This window comes from Hippocampus comes, unplaced genomic scaffold, assembly GCF_001891065.2.
Source record: "Hippocampus comes isolate QL1 unplaced genomic scaffold, H_comes_QL1_v1.1 scaffold231, whole genome shotgun sequence".
Lineage (NCBI taxonomy): Eukaryota > Metazoa > Chordata > Actinopteri > Syngnathiformes > Syngnathidae > Hippocampus > Hippocampus comes.
Window position 1 is genome coordinate 419,448 of NW_017804877.1, and position 18,294 is coordinate 437,741.

Below are 18,294 nucleotides of genomic sequence, written 5' to 3' on the forward strand. Positions count from 1 at the left end.
TATATATATTTTTTTTTTTTTTCCATGCATAGAATTGTTTTCATTTTCGAGCTTGAATTCAATTTTACTTCTCCACTCGCACACTTAACATTGCAGAGCATCTGCAAATTAGTGTTGTCACACAGCTGTCACTGAATGCCATACTAAAGGTTTGTAAAGATGTATGTATGTGTGTATGTATGTATTTCATAGTTTAATGGTCATTTCACCAAATTTGACCTTCACACATGAGTCAGACTTTGTTCAGTACAATGTTCCCCCTAAGCGCCTGTGAGCAATTGCACACTGCTCTCACACTCTCAGCGCACTGGACATGAATGCAGCACATTACAAAATAAAATAAAATTGGAACCTGAGCTGTAGATTATTACAAGTTTCATATTTACTTACAGTGATTCCTGGTTAATTTGGGCTGATTAACAATATCAAAAGTGGCATAAAATGACTCCTTTACCAATTCTTTCAAACTACAACAAATCCTATTTGTGTCACAAATCTGTATTGCTCTACTTTGATACAAGGGGGTTTGACTTTGATTTTGGCGGTACTGTGGTGGACAGATTAGCTCCGTGAATTTTTGTGAATTCTCATCCGCATGGAAAATTAAAGGGAATATTCGTTCAATATCCTTTTATTGATCATCATTTGCTCAAACTTGTTTTATCAAAAAAAAAAGGGATGAAAATCTTTCTTCTTGAGTGTGCCATGTGCTGTCGTGCATCGACAGTATGAAATTGATGGATGAAGTGTCATCTAAAATTGCTGTGCAACTAACAAAGATATTTTGACAGCAGTGAATAGTTATGTGGATCAAAGGAAAAATTCAAAATCACAAAGTGTAGATACAGCCGGTTCCAGCACCATCTCATGGCAGGAGCTGAGGGATTGTGCTGATCAGCTGGCTGCGATCTTCACGTCCATTTTCAAACGTTCCTTAAGCCAGGCAACTGTCCCTCCCTGCCTGAAGTCCTCCATCATTGTATCCCACCCAAGAACATCAGTGGACTGAATGACTATTACTGGCGCTGACACCCAAAGGCTTGGAGTTGCTTTGAAAAACCGGTCCGAGCTCACATCAGTTCCTGTCTCCTCCCGGTTTTTGATTCTCCCTTTACAAACCAACAGGTCAACGATGGCTGCCCTAGCAATAGCTCTCCACTATGCTCGGTCCCATCGAGAGCAGCATGGGAGCTATGTCCGGCTGCTCTTAGTAGACTTCAGCTCAGCGTTTAATACCATCTTCCCCTGCAGATTGGTGAATAAGATGCCAGGCCTGGGTCTGTTTTACTCTATCTGCCTTTGGATTTTCGATTTCCTGAACCACTCCCAAAGGGTGAAAATAGGCCCCCCACGTCTCATCGGCCATTAGCCTCAGAATGGGGTACCCCCAGGGCTGTGTACTGAGTCGCCTACTTTTCACCCTGTATACTTATGACTGTTCCCCCATCATTGTGGATGATATAACTGTGGTAGAGCTTATCTCTGGGCAGGATGAATCAGCACACCAGGATGAGGTGCAGCGACTGTCAGTGATCTGTCAACATAACGTGATCCTAAATAAAACCACAACAATGGAGATTATTGGGCATTACAGAAGGACAGACATTCAGCCACAGCTCATCTATGGGGACCTCGTGGAGAGGGTACCTGATCTTCACCTCTTGGGTGTGCAGAATACTACTATTGTGAAGAAGATGCAGCAAAGACTGAATTTCTTGAGGGTTCTAAGGAGTAACAACCTGCCACAAAAACTGCTGGTGGCCTTCCATCCGTACTCTATGGTTTGCCAATTGCACAAGAGCAGACAGGAAGGCTTTCCAAAGTGTCATTAATATGGCCAAGAAAATTATCGGTTTCCCTCTGCCTTCTCTCGATGAACTGTATTGAACTTGTTGCCTCAGTAAGGTGCAAAAAAATAATCAGAGACCCCTCTCACCCTGGATATCGCCTGTTTGAACTTCTACCATTGGGCAGACGTTACCGAAATCTGAAACCATCAAGAACACCTCTTTGGAGTGCTGGGGCAGGAAGGGGATGCCTATCAGACAATTGATGGTTGTGTTGGGCTGTGAGGGACAGGGCAACTCTGGCATGCCTACAAATGACGAGATGTTCATGGACTGAGGGAACAGTGACCTTTTGCTTCTGGGAGGAGAACATTGGGGGTTGATACCCATAGGCGACCATAAATAAAGACGGGTCTTTGTTTGAGGAGGTGAGGGAGTTGTGGAATTACTCGACCCATGAAAGGCGCCGGGAAGTTGGATGGAGGGCCAAGAAACACCGAAGGGCTGACTCCAGGTCCTGATTGGCTCTCTCTGACTGTTCATTGGACTGGGGATGATAACCCGAAGACAGGCTACAACAGTGGTTCTCAAATGGGGTCATGTGAAGGCACTTCAGGTGCTGCATTGGTGTTTGAAATACATTTAAAAAGCAGTAGTTTGAAAACCCCAGGAACTGTTAGAGCTGCTTGCCAAGGAGCCTCAATCTTGTGGGATCCAGCCTAAGATGACCGCGGGTGAGTATGTAGCCAAGAAAAGTAATAGTGGGAACACCGAACTCAAAGTTTTCTGTTCTCTAGGAAGCCTTGTTGCGCTAATCTGACATGCTGGATGTCTTCTTCAGAAGTTCGAGAGAAAAAATGTCATTGAGATCAACATGCACACACTGGGAAAGCATCTCTGGGAGAATGTCATTAATGAGTGCTTGAAACACGGCAAACACATTTGTGAGACCAAAAGTCATCGCCAAATATTCAAAGAGGCCAAGGGCCATCCTTATAGGTTGTTTTCCACTCATCCCCATCCTGGATACTCACCAAATGATAAGCACTGCAAAGATCCAGTTTAGTGAAAACGGTGACTTGGTTGAGGGGGCTCAAAGGAGGGGTCGATGAGTGAGAGTGGATATTTTTGGATCTGCTTTCCACCCGTAATTGTTGGATGGCCTTAGAGTTGCATGTCGCTCTATTTTGTGAGTGTTCACCATTTTGTTTTCTCTTTCCAGGGAGATGATGGCCTACCTGTACCAGGCTGTTGGAACAAAGTAAGGAAAAGTTTGACACCTACACCATGTTTCTAACTTCCCGAGTGCCATTGTTCGAACTAACATTGTGCCTTTTGCTTCCTCCCTGCAGTGATAACTTTGCAATGGCTTGCGTGGTTGTACATAGAATATTTATTTTTCTACTTTTTTCCTGTCCATTTGTAGCCTATTACCATTAAAAAAAAACAAGTAACACAAGGTTTTGTACAGATGTTTTTTTTTTTCTAATTTTATTTTATTACACATGACAATGTATTTGATTTTATATCTATGCATTTAGTTTTTATATGTTGGAATTGGGAAGAATTAATTATTAGCAGTTACATATGCATGATATTTGTGCATACCGTGATGTGGATGATGCTTTTTAACTTATTGTAGCTCGTTTTATTCTCTTGGACAAGACCATGCTACACTGAGTTGTGCGGCTGGACAGATTTTGTGGGTATTATATTTGGTATTTGGACAGACTTAGATGAACATTTCTCCTTGTGATAAAATATTAAACTTTTTTTTTTTTTTGTATTTTCCCACAATGTTCCCACAGTGTTGAAAAGGAGTGTAAAAGCCTGCACTTTGACTTAGGGTTGTCAATGTTTTTGATGTTAATTTCTCTCCCAAATACTGTTGCACATTGGAAAAATGAAAGAGTGAATTTGGGTTGGATCCTGTTGAAACCAAACAAATGTGCCAAAATGTAACATTTGTATTCTAAAATCAATAATGTCACATCTTAATTGTGTAGTATGTAACAACACATTAATGAAGATAATATTGAACGCGTGTTTGTCGTAATTGCATTCATTTCCACGGCTGTTTCTTGGAACAAGAGTGGCTTTGACCCACACCAAACTAAAAATAAAAATAAATCTTGCACTACTATTAGCTTAAAATAACATGGCTAGCCAAGGCATTTGCATTGAATACTTGATTTTGTTTTGTCTCTTGTCTAAACTTAGATCTCTTAACCAATTTCCAATGCATGAAATGTCCTGAAAGTATGACTTTGCACAGCGGCACATCAATTAAGATTTCCATTATAATGACCATGTTGCTGGCTTCAATACATTGTATCTTATTTTTACCAAAACTGTATTATTATATGCCGTGTCATGCTTCACAAGTGTGTGGCTCTGTATTCACTGTAGCTTTTTGTCAGCATTAAACACCCATTATATGACATGAACATTAACACTCACCCTTAAGGGCTGATCCAGCCAACACATTGCTTCACTCATATGGAAGCCAATCAAGTGCTTTATTTAAAGCAACGACCGTGTTGATCTGAATGATGTTGAAATGTTCATCACTGAGTATTGACCTGTCTATAGGAACAACCTCAAGATCGAGTCACTATCCAAATGTAGTACAAGAACAGTTTATGCAAATGATGTGTCCACTCATAAGGCGTTGATCACTAACCCAGAGCTTGTTTGCAGTTGTTAATCCACTCGGGCGTATATTAGTAGCTGCGTGCCGCACTGCATGCACTGAATGGGGTGAGTTTTTTTTAACATTTCCAATCATATGTACAGCCTGTGAAGTGTAATCCAGAGTCAAAAATCAAACGAGATGAACACAAACGCAAAGCATACTTAGATTTGTATTTGTAGCTTGTAAAACAGTGGCCATGCTTAATTTATCTCTAATATCACAATTACGATCCTGAGAAACATTTGACATCACTGTGCTTACATTTACTGAGTACCTGAATCAAACCACATGTACACGCACAAACACACACACACACACACACACACACACACACACACACACACACACACACACACACACACACACACACAGCTCAATGCTTGTACTGAAATAGAGGTGATGGCACATCAGGCAGCCAACGGTATGCAAGTTAGCAAATCTTGTGTTTCATTATTACAATAAACATGACATGCAGTGGTTTAGTATGTGCTGCTGCCCTTCCTGTTGATGACATGGGTTTGATTCCCATCAACTTCCGGTCCCCAGTCCGCATAAATAATTGATGTGTTGCATCACGAAGGGCATCTGGCGGAAAAAAATGTCTCTGACAAATTATCTCTGGGACTTTCTGTGGCGACCCACAATGGGACAAGCCTATAGTCGCAACATCATTAACATCTATTGTTATTTTATTGGAAAATGTATGGTATTATATGAATAGCATCATTTCAGTTGAGTCAAACTCTTCTTCCTTGAGTTTGAAATGTCACAATACCTCTGCATTGTGCTTTTGATAACCGTTCACCATCATTTCATCGTCATAGGGTGCATCAAATCTACAAAGCTACAATAATGGGTGCATTTGTGCTATGCATCTACTAGATAGAGCTACTTTAAAGGGAATACAATACAATACAGCTTTAGAGAGAGCAAAGCCATGCCGAACTGGTCACAAACACAGACATGAAACATATAAATAAAAATGGCATTACAAAAGAATAAATGAAAGACAAAAGTCCTGAAGACAATTGATTCAGCAGAAAGGCACACAAACCTCGTTGGCTCACATCCACAATCTATCCTTAGAAGTCTTGATTCGTTTAATCAGTAGTTAACTATGCTTGTGGTATTATCTTCCTTTCATTAAGTAGTTGTCTGTTTGAGTGTGGATAGGTCAGGGGTCGGCAACCCAAAATGTTGAAAGATCCATATTGGACCAAAAAAATGTGTCTGGAGCCGCAACAAATTAAAAGCCTCAGAAAGAAACACACGCTGTATGTATCTATATTAGCTATATTAGCCTACTATCAAAATGACTAAGTTGGCTACAAATACACAATCAGCCTTGCCGATTAAACTTTTTTTTCCCCCCTGCAGTGCATCCTGTAGAGCCCCCCTGCTTGACAGGCCCAACCTTTTTTGACCAAAGTTCTATTCTTCGATCAACCAGCCTCCCGCGATCGACCCGTGACCGCACACGCATGCAAACGCACGCACTTACACACGCATGCCATAATGAGCAACAGCCATAACGGCGGCTAAAATGAACGAGGCACGGGACGCATTTTTGCAGCGTGTTAACTTTTGTAGCTGACATGTCCCGTTTTAAAATGCTTCTCTCGGTCCTTCAGATTGCCATTCTTTGCCAGTTCCCTCGGTGAATTGGACATGAAACGCCGTTTCTTCTTACAACAGCCACCTGCCTGGCATCCCGCTGTGCTAATAGAAACGTGTGTCGCAGGCTATGATGCAAATCTCCATTGACAGAAATGTTGAAATCTAATATTTATTCGAGATATTTTTACAGCATTGGAAAAATGTTAAGAATGTTTGTCCTCCTACAGAAACCATATTCAAACAAAAAATATATTTTCACTCCCCCATCTTTTTCCAATGTCAAACATTTTAAAAAGCTCCAGGGAGCCACTAGGCAGTGCTAAAGAGCCGCATGTGGCTCCGGAGCCCCGTGTTGCTGACCCCCGGTATAGGTGAATGCACCTGTCAATCACCTTTTAGGTTGCAATTGGTTCCTGCTAATAATCACAACTAGACGGCATAGAAACACTAACAGGTAAACAACTCAATGGGGACTATAAAGAGACGGTGTAACACCATACATAAAGGGCATCGAATTATAGGGCGCACTGTAGACTTTTGGGAAAATGGAATGCTTTTAGGTGCGCCTTATATTGCGGAAAATACGGTAATTTGATTTGAGACCAAAATATTGTGATCTAATGTGGAGTAAATTCCGTATGCACGATGTGTATTTGTCATATGCACAGTAAAAACACAACGGTAGCACACTGGGCAATGAAATTCTTATTTTGCTAATCTCCCTCTACTTATGCAAAGAATATAAAACATTGAAAAAGAGCTACCGGTACTTTAAGTGATGAAAGAAATATACTGGTGGAAAAAGAGCATTTGACGATTCAGTTAAGCAGGTTGCAGAAGTATTTCAGAGTGTAAACCTCCAATTGAGTAGGATTTAAAATTATTTTACAGTGTGGTTGATGAATCGTGATATAAATTCTTCAGAAGTCTGATGGCATGTGGGGAGTAGTTGTTTATTTTATTTTATTTAAGTTACTTAATTGTAGCAAATTTTGCCATAATGTAGAACACGTCAATGGCCTTTCGTCTTTATAAAGCAAACCGGGTGTAGTCGTCCGTCAACAAAAAACTCTGGACTTGCACTTTTCACTGGTCACAAATTCTAACCTCTTTTTGCACCAAAAGTCTTATTGTTTGACTCAAGTGTTTTCATAACTATTTTAGGGTCAACACCCCTTCCAACTGGCTAAGAAGTAAGAACGCCAGCAAGTATCCCATAGGGGCAGAAGGGAGGAACCTGAAGGCCTTCAGAGAGATCTTTTTGGAGCTTTGTACAACCTGGAGCTGCCGTGTCAACATTTTACTGTGAGACTGGACACAGACACCCGAGTGACGTTTGAAGCGCCAGTAGCTGTCGCGAGCAAAATGATTTCGACCTGACACATGTTTTAGAGGCCGTTGTTTGTTTGTTTTTAACCCTTTCGGGGACAGCGGTTACTACAGTGGACAGCTAATCATGTTATCAGGTTGCAGGGTGCATGAAAGGGTTAAAGGTTATGGGGTAGCACAACTTTCAGTCACACAAATAGATAAAAAAAAATGTAGCTGCTGATGGATATCTTTAACTCTACGTGATGGTCCTCTCACCATCTCGTGAAAACAAGGCATGAGCTACTGAGCACATGCTCGTTATGGTGTGCTGAACAGTTCACAGCATATACATAGTAAGATGCATCATAAGAACAGTGGAGAGCCTCATGACGATTCCTTTAGTGTTTTTCTGATTCTCATGCGAAAAAGCCCCTTTGATGCAGCTAGAAGATACAATATTCGGAAGAGTTGGTTCAACGGTATACGTTTTGCAACCAGCTTCACATCATGGCTGGTCACATATGTGATAATGCTGATTGTTTTCAATTGAACTGTTGTCATCAAGTAGTCGAGAATTCAAAGTTGTAATTGTACGTATTGTAAAATATAAACAAAATGATTGCGTGTATATAAACATATTCAAGCGTTGTATATAGATTGCAGAGTATCCACATCGATAGTGCTGTATGTGTGTTACTCCCAATAAGTAGCCTGTGCATCCAGCGTTGAGCAGATACAGCAAGCGCTGCTTGTTAATTTCCGACATCATAACACGTTTTGAGGGGATTTGAGTGAAAGTGCCCACGCTTCCATTGGTGTGCATGCAGATAATCAAACAAAACGATGTCAAATCACCTCGTCAATCTTTGTCGGTGATTGACACACGCACATTTTGTTTCTTTCGTGGAGAAAAGCATTCCGTGTCACTATTGACAGCTGCCTCCTAAAACAGGCCCATGTTCTTTCAGTCTCTGTTGAGCAATTCATTTGCATTCATATGAAGATACACCACCCAAAAATCGTCAATGCGTGCATTTGGAAATATAAACGTGCATTTAGCGACCTGGTCATTGCACCCACCTCAAGTGAAAATGTTAAATGGACAAAGTACACTTTTGCCGTTTTGACAGCTTCCCCTCTCATGAGAAGATTTGTCTGGGGCACATTTGTAGCATCGTTTATTTTCCAGATATCCCGATTAAGATTTGGGAGGTCAGAGGTCGGTGGCCTTCGATGAGGGGGCGGGGGTTGGTGTCTTGCTCGCACCCTCACTTCATGTGTACCCCAAACATATTTCATGAGATCTAGAACATGCTCCATCCATCCATTTGATTTTTATTTTCCATGGGTCTTGTCCAACCCCATTTAATGAGGACCGTCCATAAAGTGAAGTTGTAAACTATATTTATTATTCAACTGTATTTAGAAAAAAAAAAGCAAAGCTCTGATTGAGTATATATATTTTTTGTATAGCGTTGTGTTTGGTCTGTTTCAGATCATTTCAGTTTTTTTTTGTTCTATTTGTCGTTCCTTGTTATTTAATATCTAGTGGTTTTCTTTTTTTGTGTGTGTTTTACAATACAGTATATATACAGTTAGGTTCAGATGAAGATTTCTTTTTTCCTCATTCCACCACCTCAGTGGATTAAAAAAAAATCACTAATATGTTATTGGAAAGTGTAGATTTTCAGATATAATTCACAGTGTTTCAGGAAAAAAAATGGCATCCACTTACTACTTTGTAGGAATGAATTCCGGGATTGCTGTGTTTACAATTTGTCAAGAATCAACATACAGTACTTCTGAGGCCCTGAAAATAGATAGTTTGGATGAAATGATAAATGCCCTATTTTTATGGAACCCCTTGAATCAAACTAAAAGTATGCACAGTATGAATGCTTCTGGACCGACGGTATTGATTGGAGTCCTCTGTGGTACAGTTGACCTCAGATCCATGCAAAGAGTACCAAAAAAAAAAAAAAAGATTGCACAATACACCTTAACATCTTACTTGGAAAGTGCCGCAAGACACTCTAAGTGTGGTCGGCAACTGATAAACTTACCCTGCATTATTAAAAATCCATTGACAAAGGCACCACCAATGGAATAAAAACTCGGCATTGGACACACTTGGGCAAAATGGTTAGCACCTGTCTGTTCATGAAAGAAACAACAACAATAATACATAATAGTAATAATAAATGAAAATGACCCAATGAACCTCAGACATTGCTTTTGAAATGTGGATCAACAATTAAAAAAAAAAACATGAAACAACCCTGGGCAAATAAATGCTACCCTTAGAAAGGATTGAAAATAATTTGACCATAGGGACATGGTTAACCGAAGTGTGTGGTCTAACTAGTATCACGGGTGTCTTTAAGCTTCAAACCAGTCAGTCAGCCTAATTAAAAGGTGACAAATAGTCAATGTGTTCTTGGTGGAATGTTATGTAAACACTCTAAACATGGGCCATGAGAAGCAAAGCGAGGAGATTAGAAAGAAAGTTATAGACAGAGACAGGACCATCTCAGTACCCGTGACTGCAACTGCACCTATTCAGAAAATTAAAATCAACGACAGTGGAGCCAGCCTCCTGGGATGTGTTCACGGAAGTGAAATGACGAACTGAAGAGACAAATTATACAAATGGGAACAAAAGAGTAAAGGACAACCTCCAAAAAAATTAAAGGTTTAACTCCAACCTCAAGGTTTTGCAACAAAATATTAAATTCATGGTACCGTAATTTTCTTGTCTAGGCCAGTTTCATTAGTTTTGTTTATTTATTTATTTATTTTTACAATAATTTGGTATAACCACAATTCAAAAGCAGTGCCTGATTTTCATTGGTTTCTTTTCCTTGAATTTACTACCAACAATTTTGTCCATGTGTGCACTAAACAGCTGCCTACTAAGAAGTGCAAGATGACCTCATTAGTTCTCCCTCTGTCTACCGTGTGACCTTCCTCTTTGTTGAATCAATTGACAAGCTACATGATGCCATTTGATTTACTGAGCCGATTCTAGTGCCATCCTCATTGAAATGTTCGCTGATAAAAATACAAGACAGATTATGGATTATCCTTCCAAACTGTGCCATGTTGACCTGAACTGAAATATACTGTGTTGGAAAAGTGGCATTGTTATTATTATTATTATTATTATTATTATTATTTTAAGAAGGTATACGACAAGATTGATTGAATGTGTGGTTTCTACAATTTATTGTGCATTTGGGGACAATCTACGAACTAGTCATTTCAAATTGTATGGACAAATAGATGTGGATAATGATCATATAAGCAATACTGTTTATTTTCCAACAAGAATAGTTTCTGGGACGGACTGTTATCTGCCCGTCAATATTAGGGGTGGAACAAAAAAAAACGATTTAAACTGGAAAGGTGTTTTTTTTTTTATTATTTTAAAGGAGGCAAAGGCAACGAACTGAACCAAACCGAATAGTGGAACTCAGAAATCTATCCAGATACAGATTGAATCGTCTTTTATTGGAGAGATTTATCTTCTGAGGAAATTGAAGTAACGTAAATTCCGGGTTACAGACTGCACCTGATTAAGAGCCGCATGCTCAGATTTATGAAGAAAAATCAATTTTGTAATTATATGTGCCGCACCATATTATAAACCGCTGGCCAATGAGTAGGCAGGGGTTTGCTTCTGCGTCCCTGCCGCCTGGAGCGCCTCCGGGTGAGGCTGCGGACGCGGTCCCCCGCTGAACCCTCGCAGAAAAAAACCCAACAATTTCTTAAGGTTAAAATAATCTCCATATTTTTATGAGCATGATAAATGAAATTGTACAATGAAATTACGCTGAAACACATAATAAGAGGCCAGACAAAGAGAGATCTTGATGCACATTTGCGTAATTACGAGGAGAAATACTGCAGCCCACTAGGCTTTAAATAGAATAATGCAAATCATATAAATGGGAAAAGATATATGAAATTATTTCTCTAGTCAGCCGCTTAAAAATGATCATCGGTGGCAGCTTTAGGCCCGATGCTGCGCAGCTCAAAACACAGGTAAAATGTGTTCTCTCGTGGCCGCTTGTTTTTAGTATGACGGAGGAGTCACTTTTTTATTTACAGTCCGAGTGAGAGGCAAATCAAATGTGCATGGGTCTTTTTGGTTGTCGTTTTACACTAGCTCGGTTCTTCTTGCCGGAGCCTCCACCTTCGCACCATCGACTCGTTTATGCCAAGATTACGGGCAGCAGCTCGATTTCCTTCTTTAACTGCCAGAGTGATCGCTTTTAGTTTAAAAGCTGCATCATATGCTTTTCGTCTGGTATTCTCCATGTTGATCAGGGTTAGAAGAAAGACTGAAATAAGGAAGTTGTGATTACCGGTAATCATACAATTTCATTGGACCCCTGTGTACTACTCATTCATTTTATTGGTCGACGGTTGCCAGGTAACACATTTTTCCCCGCTATGGCGAACAGAGCGGAAGTTGTGATTAGTCATACAATCTCATTGGACCTCAGTGAACTACTCATTCATTTTGTTGGTCCATGTTTTTCCCGCGATGGAAAAAAAAAAATTAAAAAGCCGCTTCATATTACACGCCGCAGTGTTGAAAGTGTGGAAAAAAGTAGCATCTTGTAATCCGGAATTTACGGCATATCATATTTTCTGCACTATAAGGTGCTTCAGCTTATAGAGTGAATCTTCAATGAATGGCATATTTTAAAACGGCTTTCATATCTAGGGCGCACTGCATTATAAGGCACATGGAATAGAAGCTACAATAGTAGTTGCGGTTGCATTATGCATCCACTAGATGGCGCTACACTAAAAGGAATACAATACAATGCAGCTTTATATTATATAGAGCATGGTGTCAAACACACGGCCCGCGGGCCGGAACCGGCCCCTGAGGACATTCGATCAGGTCCGCAGGATAATTTAAAAATGAAAAATGCATAAAGACACAGAATTAATATTTTTAATAATATGCAATTCATAGATTATCAGATAGGGGCACATTGTTTTCTCTTTAGTTTGTAAAGTGTAGGCAGGGATTAAATTTAGATTTTCTGGAGATGCGTATAAAAGTAGAAATAATCAAGAATCTATATACATATATATGTCTATGTACATATTTATTTATTTGAAATTCAGATTAGTAAAACTATCTGCAAGAAGGGCATTATGCACACTTTGCATGTGAATGGTCGGCTTTTATGAGGCACTAACTATGTTTTTTATTTTGTTTTTCTTTATTGCTAATCTGTACAATCATACATACAATATTGTACATTTCACGCACAGTTAACTGCAATCTGCCAATTTAAACAGGTTTGTGCCATTCGACATGCTCTCAGCAACAGTGAATTGAGGTGTAGAGTACAGTATATGTTTCTTTCGGAGATTGAATTAGACCAGTTGTGGTGTTCGCGAAGATCCATGTGTTTGTTGATCCATTCGAGATAACCTTTCGGGTAAGTGTGCTGTCTGAAATGAATGTTTTAAGGAGTAAATATGGTCATTTTGTTTTCCAAAGTTATTTTTACTTTCTTTTTTTAATACATATAATGGCAGCTGTCATAACTGAATGCCGAACTGTTTTTCCTCAACTGTCATTGAATGGGTATTTAAAAAAATACATAAATAAATAAAGTCAAAATGTTCTGTGTTCACAGTAAATGTCAGAGGTTCAAATATATACACGCACGCACCCACTCACACTCACTCGCAACACATTAAATGACAGTGTAAAGCAGGGGTGGCCAACCCGCGGCTCGCGAGTCGCATGCGGCTCTTTGGCTGGTTCAATGCGGCTCCCAGGCTTTCACATGACAAGCGTCGAAAACGCCTCGGCTGTGGCGCTGCCATTCAAACAACGGTGCTAAATACACAGAACTTACTATGTCAGCCTATCATCAATCCCGTTACTTGATTAACAAATAGGGCAATCAGTCAATGACAACTGAATCACCGTTCATGCGCAAGCAACGGCACTAAGTGCTAAGCTAGTCAGCGAATTACCTCTGATTTTAAGGCAGGGGTGACCAATACGTCGATCGCAATCAACTGGGAGCCAGCAGACTGGTCCCAAGTCGACCACGAGGGGTGGGAGGCGGAAATAGGATGGGAGGAAGAGTTGTGGGTGTGTGCGTGTACGCGCGCGCGCGCAAGGAAAGGATGCGGTAATGCTTATGTGTGCCCATGTGTATGATGTGGCTCTTTGCAGTAACACAGTAAAAAAAATTGGCTCTTAGTCTCTGACTGGTTGGCCATCCCTGGTGTAGAGACATAGCAAGGCATTGGGGATCCAGGGGCCTCATTTTTCGAAGAGTGGAGAACGGGGAAGTCAGCGCCACCCCTGGACTCTGGTTAGACCCCCACCGCACCCCCCTGCTGCCAGGTGCCACTCCAGACAATTGAACTTGCCATGGGACCAAGCGTCTGTGTTTTACATTTTTGGGCTGAAAATTGAAATGTGATAATATTGTGTGACTGTAAGTAACAGCGTGGAAGTATAACAGTTTAAGATGTTGGGGGGTACAATTGGTTTCTCGAGAGAAACAACGTAAATTCAGCTTCATGTATTTTACTCTTTTTTTTACACAGGTTTTGATTGCTGTAGTGACTACAGCAATCAAAACCTGTTCATAACCGAAAACTGTTTTTTTCTGTAACTTTGTGTAGCCAAAGATTTTGAGGAACTTTCAGACATCCCAAGATGTAAATGGACTTTAATTTACAAAGTATAGATTTATCAAGAAGGTAAATTATATTGTATGAAGGCTTGAAAAAAATGCCAATGATTAAGTTTCAATATGCACATTTGTCAATGTTGGTCATTCACCTTTTTCATTCATTTTTAGAATGAATTTTTATTAAATCATCACATTTGTAATATCATATCCTTAAACTAGTAGTTCTTAACCTTCTTAGAGGTACCACACCCAACCAGTTAATATGAACATTCACTGAACCCTTCATGAGTGAAAAATAAATATATATTTTTTTTTTACAAATTCAAGATATTTAAAAAAAACGCATTTCTTAAAAACAGAAAAAAGTAAATAAAATTTCAAGAGATAAGTATGCTTTTATTTATTTATTTTTTTAATTGTACGACATACGATCACGACAGTCACACGTTGACGATTAAGCGAACTACATTTTCCGCAGCACTGATTGGACAAGCAATGTAATGTGATCATCTGCAGCCAGCGATGGCCAAGCAGGCGTGTCATAACTAATTGACATGTTAAGTCGGGTGTGTCTTAACCTCCATGGAAGAGGCTACGTCGAAACTCTGAGACCGATTCACCAAACCCCTGGGGTTCGATCGAACCCAGCCTTAAACTGTTTACTCATAAATGCTAGCGAGATATAGAAAAAAAAAATCTTGGCAACTCTGATGCCAGAGCACCAATATGCCATATGGTAACTCCACTGACTCAATGTGATAGAAATGGCACAACAGAAAATATTTTGTTGTATTTCACTTCAAACAATAAAACATTTCAAAATGTTTTATTAAAAGGTTTAGGCTGGGTCACAGATTTTGATCATAAGATGATGTCCACAATTCATACATTTGACAACACAACATGGAAACAAAAAAATCATTCATTCATGCAGGGACCTCAGTGAGTATAAAACAGATGTCTGACTCAACAATTCCTTCTCCATAAGACATTTTGTGTGTGTGTGTGTGTCTATATATATATATATACAGAGAGAGAGAGAAAGAGACAGACAGAGAGATTTCTTTTTTGGGGGGTGGGGGGTGCACCATAACCTTTCGCCAGTCGATGAACAGCTTCCCCCCACCCCCACACACACTCCCTGACCCCCGGCCTTCATATCACCCACTGACCTCTCTGTAGCACCCCTGACCGAAGGATTGCCCCTGTTGATCTTTATAGCCGTTCCATATGTAGTTTCACTGTTCTCCCGCAATGTTTTGTGTGTACACATGATCAGAGCTCTTCATAAATGTGTAAATGTCCTCGCACCCAAGTCCAAAGGGATATCCCATACTTGGAATTGGAATGTTTGTATGCATACTTTCGACACACTTCTGAAAAGTAAGGACCCTGGTGAGGAAAACCGATGGGAGCAATCCACACAGAGAGGTACGTCCCATCGTCCATAATCGCAAACAATGGCGCCACAGAGATCACCACTGGGGAAGACCGGTGTGAACTCCTCACAATGTGAAGAGCCACCCCCCCAAGTCCCTCGGGTCCAGGGAGTCTGCAGGATGACAGCTCTCAGCGTTGAGGCAACACTGAAGTTAAAACTTCTAAAAAGTCAAAGAAGCTAAAAGTTAAAAAGACAAAATAAAATGTAAATAAATAAAAATAACTAGGGAAATAAAATGTTCCAATTTTATTAAATGGGTAAATGAATAGGCCTTCATAGGTGAGTAAATAAAAGAAATTAATTAAATAGTTATATCAGTGAACAAACAAGAGTTAATTATTAACAAATGAAATAAGAAATAAAACAGGTGAGCCACTCGCCTCCTTTTAAAATTATCAACAGACTCTGCGGTCCTGACACCTTCAGGCAGGCTGTTCCAGAGGTGCAGCCCATCATGGCTCAATGAAGGCTCTTTTAGTTTGGTCTTTGGAAGCAATTAAAACGCCAATGCCAGAGGACCTCGGGGCATGTAAGGGTTGATATGATGAATTATGTCAGATAGATAGGACCATGACGACATTTGAAAACGAGTAAAAGAACCTCAACATCGCTCATGAAAAAGCCATTGAACCGATACAGTGATCTTAAGACCGATATAATGTGGACACCCACTAGTCTTTGCACCAAAGGCTGCCGAGTTCTGGAGCAGTTGTCGGCTCGAATTGCTCTCATTTGGAAGACCAGAGAGCAGGGCATGAACAATAACTAAAAACGGCAGGAGATAAAAGCACAATAAGTCAGGGAGTTCGATATGTTCCGTGAAGGCTTGCTATGCCATGCGGCTACCAGGGAAAATCTCTGTGCTGCTCCCAATGGCTGGTCTTACACAGCAAACCCGCGCACACGCACACACCCATGCCTGCGTACACGATGTCAAACAGCTTAAGACCAGCAGGGGCAGCCAGATACTTCAATTTAATCAGAAGCACCCTTGGCAACGCATGAAAAAAGGCCCCTCCTGGCAAACAGTCTCATTGTGCTCACGGGCAGCAGAATGAGGAGATGCAGTTGGACGGAGACGTGATGAGGGAACACGGCTTACTGATGTGAATTAGCTCCACAGAATATTGGCAGGTAAATACTGAAAATAATTGGTCTATTTGTTAAATTTGCGAATGCTATCAATTTAAAGGACAAATGGTGCAGAAATGTCATTTCTTTTCAGAAAAAAATCCCAAGCAATGACAAGTTCATGCTTCATTGCACGATTCGAGCAGCTAAAGAAAATAAAGCATTTGTATTGTCATAATTTTGTTCAATGTGCATATAGAGTAGTTTAAATTCTTATTTGGTTCTATTTCTGACATTCTTATATTGTGACATCATGGTGTGCTTTTATTGTTAACCCTGTAGTTGAAACCTCTTTTCTAGAGCACTTTTCTACATGCTCTTTTGAGTTCATTTTTAGCGTCAAAAGCAGTCCAATCAAGCTCATACTGTGGCGGAGCATCTTCTTGAACAGACAGTGATGTGAAATAGCTCTGAGAGCAATTTCTATGGTGGCAGGCCAATGTCTGGACATGGGCAACGGTTCAATCAAGGTCCCACGCGCTGAGGAGAGCAACGGCCTAACCTCCATTCACCCAGTACCTCCAGGGCTGGACACAGAAATGTTGAGGTTAGTCAAGCCAAGTCTCATAAATGTGCGTAATGAGTAAAATGTATAACAGAGCAGTCTAGAGCCATTACAAGGAAAAGTCAAACTTAGCATACACAGCTCGGTTAAAGATAATGTAAATATCTTGGTGTATGTAGAGCTGTGATTATTCACTTCAATGCTAACAATAATTCTGCAATCCCAGATTTGACCTTTTTTCACATATTTTGAATGCGGAGACTGACCATGAGTTTATCATGAATCTCGAACCTACTGTTCCTATCCTGGATGGTCAGATTTTAAGTACATCAATTTGCCTGAAATACAAAAAAAAAATCCTTGTTCAAACTGTAAACATCTTTGACCAACTTATTGCATCACTTCATTCTGAAAACTAAAATTAGATTCATGCAGTGGCGGGCCGTGCATTTCAACCTTAGGCCTTCAGTGACGTCACATACATACACAATATAGGCTCGTCAAGCAGCACTTAATTTCAGGAGCATTTAAAACCATCAAGTATGCATTCACAATTAAGAGCAGGAAACTAAATTTACAGATAGTCAAAAATAAAAAGATGATTTAAAAATACGAAATAAAATGCCACCCAAATTACACTGTGTGATCTTAAACAAGTCTGTCCAATAAATTGCGCAATGTCGCAGTTTCATATAAGACACCAACCAAACAATAACAAAACAAACTATTCTTTGAAAATAAACAGATAATTTGCATTTTGAAAATCGGCGATTCAACAGCAAATAACTGAAAATGTTGAGCAGCTGAGATTGAACGCACTTTCGTGCACGAAGGTGACTACAATGCGCCATTATAAATTGCAGGTGAGCAGATTTATTTGATACATTTTTGTATCTTTGTCATTTTATTTCGTTACCATGAATTTAATACTAACGAAATAAAATGACAAGAAGAAATGTAAAATAAAATTCATTTACTCACCAATGTCGTGCCTGTTCACTGAGGTGCAGATCTACGCGTGTGTCCCCAAACGTTTTTAAACGCACCGTAGCTTGTAAGTGCCCAGCCGTTTCCTTGCTGCCTTAGTAAAACAATCCAGTGTGGCTCCAAACACCAAATCG

General features: G+C 40.0%; 2 protein-coding genes across 8 annotated transcripts in view; both read left to right on the plus strand.

The window, feature by feature from the left end:
* col13a1 (collagen, type XIII, alpha 1) overlaps positions 1–9,512 on the plus strand; it is a 154,276-nt gene extending 144,764 nt beyond the window's left edge. For 5 of the 7 annotated variants that reach the window (XM_019881416.1, XM_019881424.1, XM_019881441.1 and 2 more), the window contains 2 exons: positions 3,010–3,048; positions 7,264–9,512. In XM_019881416.1, the coding sequence (XP_019736975.1) occupies positions 3,010–3,048; positions 7,264–7,296 (72 nt within the window). In that variant the 3' untranslated portion in view covers positions 7,297–9,512. Of the gene's footprint in view, positions 1–3,009; positions 3,049–3,139; positions 3,833–7,263 lie in introns of those variants that run through there. The other 2 variants (XM_019881456.1, XM_019881433.1) reach the window with 1 other exon arrangement.
* A 7,062-nt stretch (positions 9,513–16,574) lies between these two features.
* The window catches only part of LOC109522650 (cGMP-dependent protein kinase 2-like), a gene marked incomplete at its 3' end in the record, with an annotated part of 34,394 nt that continues 32,674 nt past the window's right edge, over positions 16,575–18,294 (plus strand). Inside the window, exons 1-2 of the mRNA XM_019881396.1 lie at positions 16,575–16,671; positions 17,104–17,215. Coding sequence (XP_019736955.1) covers positions 17,118–17,215 — 98 coding nt within the window. The remainder of the gene's footprint in view (positions 16,672–17,103; positions 17,216–18,294) is intronic.